This window comes from Uloborus diversus, unplaced genomic scaffold (assembly GCF_026930045.1).
Source record: "Uloborus diversus isolate 005 unplaced genomic scaffold, Udiv.v.3.1 scaffold_674, whole genome shotgun sequence".
Classification (NCBI taxonomy): domain Eukaryota; kingdom Metazoa; phylum Arthropoda; class Arachnida; order Araneae; family Uloboridae; genus Uloborus; species Uloborus diversus.
This window is the reverse complement of record NW_026558873.1, coordinates 18,488-31,271: the sequence shown is the minus strand read 5'-3', so window position 1 is coordinate 31,271 and position 12,784 is coordinate 18,488. Positions and strand designations below refer to the sequence as shown.

At 34.6% G+C, this 12,784-nt stretch overlaps 1 protein-coding gene across 1 annotated transcript in view; it reads right to left on the bottom strand.

Annotated features, from left to right (window-relative positions):
• LOC129233737 (DNA repair protein complementing XP-A cells homolog) overlaps positions 1–4,770 on the bottom strand; it is a 41,618-nt gene extending 36,848 nt beyond the window's left edge. The window contains exon 1 of the mRNA XM_054867713.1: positions 4,655–4,770. Coding sequence (XP_054723688.1) covers positions 4,655–4,770 — 116 coding nt within the window. The remainder of the gene's footprint in view (positions 1–4,654) is intronic.
• Between the last annotated feature and the right edge of the window lie 8,014 nt (positions 4,771–12,784).

Below are 12,784 nucleotides of genomic sequence, written 5' to 3'. Positions count from 1 at the left end.
CATGAATAAAAGCTTAGGATTAAAATGGATGATAAGGCTTATGAATGAAAAGACATCCGAATAAAGCTTTTGTTGAATGTCTTTTCATCCATAAGCCCATTTCTTTTGCATTGATGAAAGCGTTCCTTGTAACACCGAAACACGTGTCTGCAGTAATCTGCAATTTGTGCTTTCTGACGTTGTTACTTCTTACTTTACTTTTCAGCACAAAGATATTTATTTATCTTATGTTATACCATGCACTACATTTTCATGATTTTCAAAAACTGTTAGATTGATCAATGTGGTATATTTTCGTGCATTTCACCTTTTACTATTTAAAAAAAAAAGGTTTCAGAGGCACTTTTAGATAATGTTTTGACTCACATAAATGATATTAGCTTGTTTTCTTTCTAGAAAAGAATGTATAAGAAAATTTTAAAATAACGATTATCAGGCCCGTCTTAAATGTGCTTATTTACTTTAAACAAGAGTTTGTTTCTACTAGCATTCTTAAATATTACCCTGCGCCCTGCATTAGCTTATAGATAAATCCCTTCCGTTACCGTATTTTTTTGTCCTTCCGTTGCCATTAAAAACCATATAGAATTAAATATCTACTAAAATTAAAAAAAAAAAAACATTAGTTTCTATATCCCGTAGGTTCTTGGTGAACTAATTGAGATGTAGTATTTCAGCATTGGAAGGACATCAAATTGTCACTTTAGTTATGGACCTATTTCATGGTTGAAATAAAGAAATTTGAAAAAACTTACCAAAAAGTTTATCTATACATTCAAAACATAAAAGTTAACCTAAATATTATATGCTGATAATAAGTTTATTTGAAAAACAGATGTAACAAAGCAGAGATTTTTTGCTGCGTAAAAACATAAACAGAAAACTTGATTTTGCACTTGATTTTCTGAAAGTCATCAAACTATTTGGAAAAAACAGGTTAAGATTCAAGAAATTCAATTATTTCTGATGGGAATAGTATATGGCAAGTGGCAGATTATTAATTTTTAAAACTCAAGTGTCAATCTCCTTTTTCTTGGGATTCACCTTTAGTAATTAACAGCTGAAAAAAGTAGAATAAAGTAGAGATCTGAGTTCACCAAATCAGGTAACGTTTTTTTTTTTTTTTTTTTTTTTTTTTTTTTTTTTTACGTTTGTCATTTTCCCACGCTGTTTTCATAAGAAAAGGATAATAAAATAATGCATGAAAAGTGAATAATCGTCATTACTTCCTTGTTTAAGAATATTTGTGTGCTTAAATTCAGAAATTTATTACGCCTGGGTCGTGGCTATTGAAATCAAATTGCAGCAATTCCCTCACTGTCATCCCCTCACTAATATATACAATGGGGGAATGATTCGGAAATATTAATTCTGAAACATCACTCTGAATTTCAAATACATTTCTTTTACCACGTATTTTCTAATTCTAAGCGAATTCTTTTCATGTTTTGTTTTGTTTTCATAATTATTTTACGATAACCACAATTTGCTGATTTGCAACAACTGTATTTTTTTAATGAAACATACTTCTTTTTAATAACACTGCGCGATAAAAAAATAATAAAAAAAGAAAAGAAATGAAAATGCCTCTTTAAAAATGCTTTTGACATCATTCTTGCTGACCCATGCGTAAAAATGAGCTCCTGAATCCAAATATGACCACTGTCCCCCTCCCCTCACTTAAAATTTTTCGAAGTAGCATCCCCCTAATTAGTTTTCTGTATTTAGACAGTTAAATATCCTTTTTTTTGGAGGGGAAGAGAGCATTCATCTGAGGTGCAAGAGAGGTAAAACGTTCAAAAGCATGAACATTTGTGGTAAGGACCCCTCCTTACCCCCATGAGGGAGTACCCCCCTTCCCCCCTCCCATACTCACTAATGGGGGTACTACAAAACTACTAATATGGGGGTACTATGGGGGCGATGCATTACCCCAGAAATTTAAATATACATTAATTATAATACGAAAGGTTCACTACTGAGGATCTGGCTACTGATATTTGTTTTTTACTTTTTAGTTCATACAGCTACAAAAGCGCATTTTTTAAAATTTTATTTTGTATTTTTCATTTTATGTTTGCGTACACATTTTCATTAACTTCTTTCTTCAACTTTGTATAATAAAATAATGGATTGGGATATAGGCTTAAAATGTGCATTTAATTTTAACCATTTTCGTACTTTTCCCAAGGAAAATCTGCTGAATACTTCGGAAAGAAAACCTAAAACTTCCTTGTAGAAAAGAGATAAAGAGAGAAACATACAAAAACAATACTGTGAATGTAAAAAGACTTGGTTTCGTTTTACTTTAATTTTCGCGAAAATTTAAGTCACACGAAATATTTAAACTTTCTATTCTATTCACATAAAGTTCACTAAATTTTTTATCTCGCAAAGTCTCCGATACGTTCATTTTCGCAAAAATTACAACTCGTGCAAGTGCTTTTACAGTAGGTAAATGGTTAATAAATTGAAATAAATCTGCATTTGTTTATGAAGTACTGTATTAAATAATCCTACGTTCTCGATGGAAAAATACTAACATTTTTCATAATACAATTAAATTTTTAATCAACAAATTATCTGTTTATTCTTACTCTTATTAAGCGAAACAAACTAAAAACGAAGGGAAAGAAAAACATATCTCCGAGCGATGGAAGTTCCCTCCCTCTCCTTCTACGTCAGTTCACGTCGCCCCGAGTCTTGGCAAAATAGTTGCCGAAAAGTAGCCAAATTTTTATTCTTATACTAAATAAAAGTAAAGAATTATTCTGTTTAATGATGTATATATTCAGCAGACCGACAACGTGATGTGGTTAAAAACCGGTCATTTGATAACAAAAAGCAAATGGGTTATTTTTAAATATTTTTTAAAGCTAGCGAGAGTCCTCGTAGACTCCAATGCTAAGACCATTTCCTAAGCCTAATGAGGGGAACATTGGCGAGATTCGAAGGTTACACTCTACCCCAATCCGATTCGACCCGATCCGCACTCCAGGGTTACTATACAGCTCAATGCATTCAACAAGGCATCCGCCATCACTTTCTACTCAGTAGCCACGCTGCGCACTAGATATCCAATCAGCGAGAGGCGCAAGTACAGTGACACAAAGAGCCGAGAGGCAAACGTCATCCTTCCTCCGATCCGATGGACGATAACGCTACGATCCGATGCTAATGCGCGTGCGCGCACCTCAATCTGCTCGGAGTGCTCCAAGGATAAAACAACTTTCAGTGATTGCTAGTCTGGGAGTTTTGTGAAAGGTTCTTTTTTAGGGGTCGGAATTTTGAGATGGGTCCGTTTTTAGGGATCCAAATTTTGTGAACGGACTTAATTTTTATCTAGATTGACTTCTGAAGGGAAATTTTTTTCCTCTGTGTATATTTTAGAGAATTTTCTGTTCGCCAATAAATTTGCCAAATTCGAATTTTGTTCGCCGATTTTACGATTTTATCGTATTTGGCGCATTGGCGAATGCTTAACGCGGTCCCTGAGTAAGATCAATATATTTTTTGCGATTTACAATGAACCATGAAAATTTAAAATTACAATACATTTTAACTTTGTGAGATTAAAAAAAAATATTTTTTATTCTAAGAAGAAAAAGAACCAGACAAATAAATGGTTATGGTTATAAAGTTTCGGTAGCTTTCTAGAAAAAAAAAGTGTGTGTGACTGTTTTCAGATTTGTATTTAATAGTAAAAGATAACTTGCAGATAATCGGAAAAATAAACCCACGAATTGAGAATGACAGGACAAACGTAAACAAGGACAACAGCTGCAGTTACAGGTAACTTCATTCCCTCATTCAATTTTGTGATTGGCTACCTCAAACTTCCGGCCATATGACGAAACGTCAAGCGAGGAAAACATTCGATTTCAACCCTATGCGTTTCGATCGAACGTCAAAAAGCAAGTTGAAGTGCAAAATTCGAACGATTCCGAAAACGTTCGAATTTGAAGGAGAATTTCGACCGTTCCTGATTTGATCGAACGCGTTTCAGTTGAATTCCCCGCTTAGTTAAATTCATTACCAAATTGGTTTTATGGCTACAAAAATTGTAGATTTCAAACACACAACAAAAATACAAAAATAAGGGCTCATTCTTTTAGTTCAATATTTTTTCAAAAAATAGGAATAAGTGCTTATCTGCTTATTAAAGAAACAAAAATCAAACACTTAAAATTTCATACATAAAAATAGCAACAAGAAAAAATTATTCATTGATTTTTAAGATAAAAAACAAGCTATCTAAAACAGCACATATTAAAATAATTATAAGATGCAAAAGGATTGAAATCTGAAACACAAGAAACAAGTCCCTAGGTTACTTCTTCCGTGCGGAAAAAGTACAGGTAAGAAAAATCAGAACACATATTTCTAATCCAAAGATTTAGAAGAGAGAAACAAGTTCGAACAAAATTGAAATTGCATCAACTTTTATATGACCAAAGTAGTATTTTGCCTATTTTATCGGTAAATAAGCAAATTGATTCTCCAACACAATCTCCAACACAAATTGATGGCTTCAATGTAAATCACACAAACTATATAGTTTCAGTACATACCAAGCAGCTTACTGCTTAAAACAAAAAACATACAACTAGAAATCGAAATAAATAATCAATGAATATAAGATACACATGCTTACTTTTCGGCATTTGCTAAATTAGCTATTCTTGCTTTCCGTAACTGTAAGGCCTTTTGTTGATTATTTTTCATTCGCTGAATTTGGGTTGCAGACAATTTCTTTGGTTCACCATCCATTTTTTCTGAAAAAGAATTAACTAAATAAAGAACCAGTTAAAATTTACTTAACCCACTTATTTCATATTATTAAAGCTTTCCTAAATAAACAGCATTATTTCCTTCAAAATACAATTAAATGGCATCCTCAAAAAAACTGCTAATCAGACTCAAAAATTCAAAATTAAAAAAAAAAAAATCATTTTTCAAATATATTTTTTTGAGAATGCTGGCTTGAAAATATAGTTAACTTTTTGAGCGTTCTTAAAAAACCAATGTTTTCCAAATAGAAGTCTTTTCCCTTATTTATACAAATACAAATGTGACGACCAGCAACAGGCTCTGGGCCCAGCTAGGCTGGTCCTAGTCAATTAATTAGTCCCCAATGAAGATCAATGGCCCTCTTAAAGCTATCCACTCCCTTGCTCATTACCGCCTCTTCCGGTAAGCTATTCCAAGTGCCCACGACCCTGCTAAAGTAGTAGTTTTTCCTGATTTCCAAGTTAGCCTGAGATTTAAATAGCTTAAAACAATGACCCCTTGTCCTGCTTTGCCCGCAAAAATTTAATCCATTTACATCTTTCATTTTGATAAATTTAAATAACTGAATCATGTCCCCTCTGACTCTCCTTTGCTCCAGGCTATACATGTTAAGCCTATTAAGTCTGGTATCATAATCTAAATCTGAGAGTCCCCTTACTAATTTAGTTACCCTTCTTTGAACCCTTTCCAATACAAAAATATCTTTCTTCAGATAAGGCGACCAAAACTGAACAGCATACTCCAAATGAGGTCTTACTAAACTCCTATATAAAGGCAGAAGAACTTTCTTAGATTAGAGCAACATGCGGTACCTTGTCAAAAGCTTTTTGAAAATCGATATAAACAACATCCACACATTTTTTGTTATCTAAAGCTGAGGTAACCTTGTGGTAGAAATGCAATAAATTAGTAGTACAGGATTTACCTTTCCTGAAACCATACTGCAAACTAGTCAACAGACTATAAGTCTCTAAGAACATCATGATCTTAATTTTGATCAAAGTTTCGAAAATCTTACAAATCACCGAAGTCAAACTTACAGGTCTATAATTCCCAGCAATACCTTTAGACCCCTTCTTGAAGAGTGGCGTTATGTTAGCCGGCTTCCAGTCCTCTGGCACCATCCCCGAGTTATAAGAAGCATTGAAAATATTCAAAATAACATCCACTAATTCCTCTGCACATTCAACTAAAATTTTTTACTATAAAAATTTTTACTGATATAGAATTACAAGTAGCAATTGCAATAACTTTAATGCCTAGTCTGACAAAAAGGTACACACAAATTTTATACAAATACAAATACAAATGTGACGACCAGCAACAGGCACTGGGCCCAGCTAGGCTGGTCCTAGTCAATTAATTAGTCCCCAATGAAGATCAATGACCCTCTTAAAGCTATCCACTCCCTTGCTCATTACCGCCTCTTCCGGTAAGCTATTCCAAGTGCCCACGACCCTGCTAAAGTAGTAGTTTTTCCTGATTTCCAAGTTAGCCTGAGATTTAAATAGCTTAAAACAATGACCCCTTGTCCTGCTTTCCCCGCAAAAATTTAATCCATTTACATCTTTCATTTTGACAAATTTAAATAACTGAATCATGTCCCCTCTGACTCTCCTTTGCTCCAGGCTATACATGTTAAGCCTATTAAGTCTGGCATCATAATCTAAATCTGAGAGTCCCCTTACTAATTTAGTTACCCTTCTTTGAACCCTTTCCAATACAAAAATATCTTTCTTCAGATAAGGCGACCAAAACTGAACAGCATACTCCAAATGAGGTCTTACTAAACTCCTATATAAAGGCAGAAGAACTTTCTTAGATTTGTTTGAAATAGACCAATTGATGAACCCAAGCATTTTGTTGGCTTTGTTACTAGCAATACTGCACTGTTGACTAAACTTGAAGTCCTGATTTATAAAGACACCCAGATCCATAACATTTTCTGCCTGATTTATGACTGAATCCTGTAAACGATATCTCATACGCTTATTTCCATGACCTAAGTGTAGCACTTGACATTTCCCTACATTAACTGCCATACCCCATTTATCTGCCCACTTAGTAATATGATCTAAATCCTCTTGCAGCTGTTTTACTTGTTCTTCATTTTCGACAATCCCCATAACTTTTACATCGTCAGCAAAACAATTCATGCTTCCAGAAATATTTTCATTGATGTCATTCATAAATATAATAAACAAAAGAGGCCCTAAAACTGATCCCTGAGGAACCCCACTTAAAACATCACTCCAATTAGAATGATTTCCTCTCACAACTACTCTTTGCTTCCTACCAGTAAGCCAATTTCTAACCCAAAGTAAAGTTTTTCCTCCTATTCCAATGTCAGCTAACTTGCTGAGAAGAGCAACATGCGGTACCTTGTCAAAAGCTTTTTGAAAATCAATATAAACAACATCCACACATTTTTTGTTATCTAAAGCTGAGGTAACCTTGTCATAGAAATGCAATAAATTAGTAGTACAGGATTTACCTTTCCTGAAACCATACTGCAAACTAGTCAACAGACTATTAGTCTCTAAGAACATCATGATCTTAATTTTGATCAAAGTTTCGAAAATCTTACAAATCACCGAAGTCAAACTTACAGGTCTATAATTCCCAGCAATACCTTTAGACCCCTTCTTGAAGAGTGGCGTTATGTTAGCCAGCTTCCAGTCCTCTGGCACCGTCCCCGAGTTATAAGAAGCATTGAAAATATTCAAAATAACATCCACTAATTCCTCTGCACATTCAACTAAAATTTTTGGATAAATATTATCTGGTCCCGGAGCTTTAGTTGCTTTAATCTTTTTCAAATGAAATAAAACCTCCTCCCTGGAAAATACAAAATCCTCAAGCTGTATAATAGCTTGTGTCTTGTTAGTGTCAACTGTTGAGATACAGTTATCGTTAAACACACTGGAAAAAAAGTTATTTAGAACATTTGCAATATCCCTATCGTTTTGGATTAAATTTCCATGCTCATCAACCAAAGGCCCAATTTGACTGTTTCGAGCTTTCCCAGAATTAGCGTAAGCAAAAAACCTCTTAGGGTTCCCATCAATGTCATCTGCCAGCCTTTGCTCCAATTCCCTTTTCTGAATCCGTACCAAATACTTAAAATTTCGCCTTGCCTTACCATACTGGAGCCTCTCCGCACTCTGACCAGTTTCTTTAAACTTACGAAAAGTGGCTTGCTTATAATTAAGAGCTTCTTTAGTCTCCCTGGAGAACCACATGGGCCAAATTTTGGTACTAACACCTTTTCTCTTAAATGGAACATAGTCCCTAACGGTTTTAGCAAGTTTATCCTTAAATTCCGTCTACTGCTGATCTACGTCGTTATTTTCCAACCCTGACGAAAAAACCTCTTTCAAGCTCTGCCTAAGTGCAACAAAATTGGTATTTCTGAAATTGGGCACAAACCTAAAATTATCATCTTTGCACACTTCAAATTTAACCCGGAACCTAATGCTGTTATGATCACTATCTCCAATATGCTCCCCTACACTCAACCCCTGAACAAAACTACCTATGTCACAAAAAACTAAATCCAAAATGGCCTCCTCTCGAGTTCCCTGAGTTACAACTTGATCTAAGAAACAGTCACCAATTACTTTTAAAAATTCCTCTTCTTTGCCATTACCAGGATAAAAATTATTCCAATCAATACCCGGAAAATTGAAATCCCCCATTATGATAACGGATCCCTTACTAGACATGTCACTAACAATACGGTACATCTGTTCATCTTGTCCCTGGTTTGAATTAGGTGGCCTATAAATGTTTCCAAAGCGTAGCTTTATGCCCTTACTGCTCATCAACTCCAGCCAAACCATATCAATATCAGTAGGCTTATCATTTATGACCAATTCATTGCAAATAAAATTGTCTCTAACATAAAATAAAACCCCACCACCTCTTTTACCTACTCTATCCTGTCTGAATAAATTATACCCAGCAATATGTAATAACTCTGCATCAGATTCGGTAGCCCATGTCTCTGTAATTCCGATAACATCCAACTTCTCATCCATAACTATGCTATTCAATTCATCCATCTTGTTCCTAATACTGCGAGCATTGGTATAGAAAACTTTAAGCATGCCTAAGTTGCTTTTATTTAACACCCTGAAATTTCCTAAATTACAATTGTTAACATTACTACTCTTGTTTGTCACTTTATTTCCATTTCTAGCAATACCCAAAAACATTTCATTCTCTCGATACCTGGTGCTTGAACCATGCCCCCCATTCCAACTTAGTTTTTTGACTCCAAAGCCCTTAAAATTAATCCACTAACCATTTTGACCCCTGTAGAGCTCAGATGCAGGCCATCCCTAGCAATCCAATCCCGTTTACAGTGACTCCATACATCAATGAACCTGATACTGCGCTTTTCGCAAATTGACTTCAGTAGCAAGTTCATACACCTCGCACGTTGATTTAGCCAGCTCCTATGCACTCCATACCTGGGAAGCAAACCAACCACTTGGACATTCGTCGAAAAGCTGGTTGCTTTATCCAACAGGGATTCCCATTCCCTAGAAAACTCCTCATTTTTACTGTGGCCTACATCATTTGTTCCCACCCACAAAGTAACCATGTCCTCCTTATTCAATACTCCCTTCTTTTCAGCAACCATATTAACGTCTTTTACCCGAGCCCCTGGTAAACAACACCTAGCCACCTTACGCTTTACTCTCCCAACTGTGTTACCCACCTCCCTTACCATAGAGTCCCCCAAAATTACACCCTTAGTTTCCCAATCTAACTCCTCATTTGAAACTTCCCCCTGAATCTCTGGAACATTTATACCCTCTACAACTGGCTTACACCCTAATGCTAACTGGGCTTCCAAAACTAGCATCTTAAGTCTTAAGTCTGAGAGTTCAGCACATTTAGTGCAAATATAATCCTCTTCAAAAACAGACTCATTTTCCCCCTTATACAGGCAGAACATATGACATAAATCACAAGAGATCCACCTGTCCCCCTTCCCACTCTTTACCTCTTTCATAGAGGTAAATTCACTGAGTAGAACACCCATTTCTACTCAGTGAATATGTTCCAAAAGGCAAAACAGTAAAATAAAAATGCAAAAAAACACAGAATAAATACTAAAAACAGCAGTAAATAAACAGAGTTGCTACACCCAATAAAGCACACAAGATCAAAAACCAAGAGATCACCACATGTTAGGCTTAGCTCCAAAAAATGCAAAAACACTTCAAGAATACAATAACAGCAAAAATGAGCCCCCAAAACACAATAAAACTAAATTACATGATAAAGTGAAGTAGAAAAAACCTAAAACTAGACAGTAATAATGAAAAATTATAGTAAAAAAACACTTATCAAATTAGCAGCAAAAAACACTCCCTGCATCACAGGCGGAGTTTACTATGTGTTGAAAGCCCTCCTGAAGAGATCAGGTAAACCATTATTAGTGACAGGTTTGGCTCTATTCTAAGAAAAAACTTTTTTTCTCTTTAAATATTAGTCAACATTGAATACCCCCCCCCCCCCTGAACCAAAGGTTTTTTGCTAACAAAAATAAAAGAGAAAAGTCCATCTGCTAAAAGCTAAATGACATCACTATGATCATGCCAAGCAAATGTAGAAACAATATTCTTGATTATGTCCAGGTCTCGTAAAGTACTGTCGTCATTGAAGCCCCCCCCCCCCCCCGCAATACAATGTCTTCGGCTTTTTAATACATTCAACAACTTCTGAAAATATTCGCGTGAAAAATTCACTTTATGCAGTAGGTCCAATTTTTTTAAGCATTTGCAATCAGATTACATCTACTTTTGTTAATATTTTCTGGGGTAACTATCCCGAGCTTAAGCATTTTTTATGCATAAAAGGGGGGGGGGGAGCATTTGCCTAATTATAAAATACAAGCATGTTCCAACAGTGTAGGTAATATGTATTTCATTTCTGCTCTTCAAATTCTGATATTAAGGAGCAGTTTTGTAAAATTGAGGAGCAACATTTTTGACAAGAAAACAAACAAGTTTTAAAAAATCTAATATTTCATGTGTGCATTTAAAAAGTTTTAAAAATTGACATCAGTTACATAGAAAAAAAAATTCTTTTGTTCGCAAAATTTTCGATGCAATTAACCATATTTCATACTGTCTTTTATGTGTTTTGAATCGCAAGCTGCGATGCTGTGCTATACCACTTATTTCCAAAGCCGGTGTACAAACATTATAATGAGAAGACAACAGATATCGTTTACTTACAGAAAAAAAAAACAATTGCATTCATCTTCAAAGTTGCTGAATCATCCAAGTCTGCCGAATTGGTAGGCTTGCCACACTTCTGAAATTTATTACTGAGAAACACCAGAATACCCTCCAGCCAGGCGCAGATCCTGAGGGGAGGGGTCATGGGGGTCCAGACCCTCTTTAAATGACCAAAGACAGCCTAAAGCTGCGTTTTAGAGACTGACCTTTTACCAACTTCACTTCCGGGTTCGTAATGCCCAAAAGACGCCTGGTCACCCTGATCACTAGGACTTGTGACCCATCCTTCAAAAAATTGCCTCCTCCTAGACCAGAACACCCCCCCCCCCTTGCCTTCAGCATCAAGGGTATTCTGCTGTGTGCAAGTAAAGGGCAGTAACTGCAAAATTTTCATTTTTTTGCATTTTTGCCATTTATTGTACATTATATTTATTGTATAAGCTCTTTTATTTCGTTTCCGCTGAAAAAAAAGCGCAAAAAAATGTCTAATTCCAACATTTTATTATTGTTGGTATTAAATCCAAATTGCATTTCTTCAAATATCTGGAAAACTCATTTCTGCAGATACTGCTATTTACCTGCACACAGCTTTATTCCCGGGTACACACCTTCAGCTGACTTTTAGAGTGTTTTAGAGGGTAGTTTATTCTCAATGCTACAAATAAATGGTCAATAACTATAAACGTAAACCAAAAGCAAGAATAAAAAATCCTAGACCATCATGTTACAGCCCTTGTTGAATTGACATGGATTCTATCATATATAAAAATTTGAATTTTTGGCATCTTGAGTTCAAATTATGTTTTTCGCAATTGGGTCATTCCACGTCAATTCAACCAAGCCATGACACCCTCCGACTCGGATTTTGATGAAACTTGGTGAGTTTAGTCCTTCAATGTAGAAAAGTATCTACATCAATTTTTTCTTCTCAATCTGGTTTAGTTTTCATTTTACAGCCAGTCGAAATTTTGAATGTTTAGTATTTTCCAAACTATGACGATTCTGCTTGTTGATTGAAAGTAATTTGTATTTCATTTATTTTTCAGCCAATTTTTATGAAAACTTCCAGTAATATTAATGAAAGTATAAGGATTTCAGAAAAAAAATATTTTCATAATTTTTTTTTCTGAAAGTATGAAATACATTAAAGTCAATATCAACCAAAGGAAATATGATAATCAAAAAAATTCTTTTTTCCTGATGATCTTAGATGTGTGTTCTGTCATTAAAAAAAAAGGCTTTTTCAGTTCTTCAGATTTTTAGCTTAAAAATATATCTGCGTCGTTTTTTTTTTTAATTTTATTTTTTTATTTATTTTCCCACACTATTATCAAAAAATGAATGCATTTAAAAATATAAATATCTTAATAATTTGCACATAAAATACTCTTAATTTTTATTTCAGTCACAAAAATGCTATTTTTTAATAAAATTCATTACATAGAACACTAGTGCAGCAAGAAATACCTTCTGGAAGGGTTTTTGGATCAACAATACTTTTTGAAGGGGATTTCTTGATCAAAAATATGTTCTGAAAGGGGATTTTTTCATTGAAACAGTCCTTTCATATGCACGAACTACTGTATTTGAATATGCATATATGTTAAAATCAATGCCTTTGGGGGGGGGGGGGGGAGGGGATCTTAAAAGTGTGTTCTGCCATTTAAAAAAAATAAATGAATGGCTATTCCATTTCTTTTTATATATATATATATATATATATATATATATATATA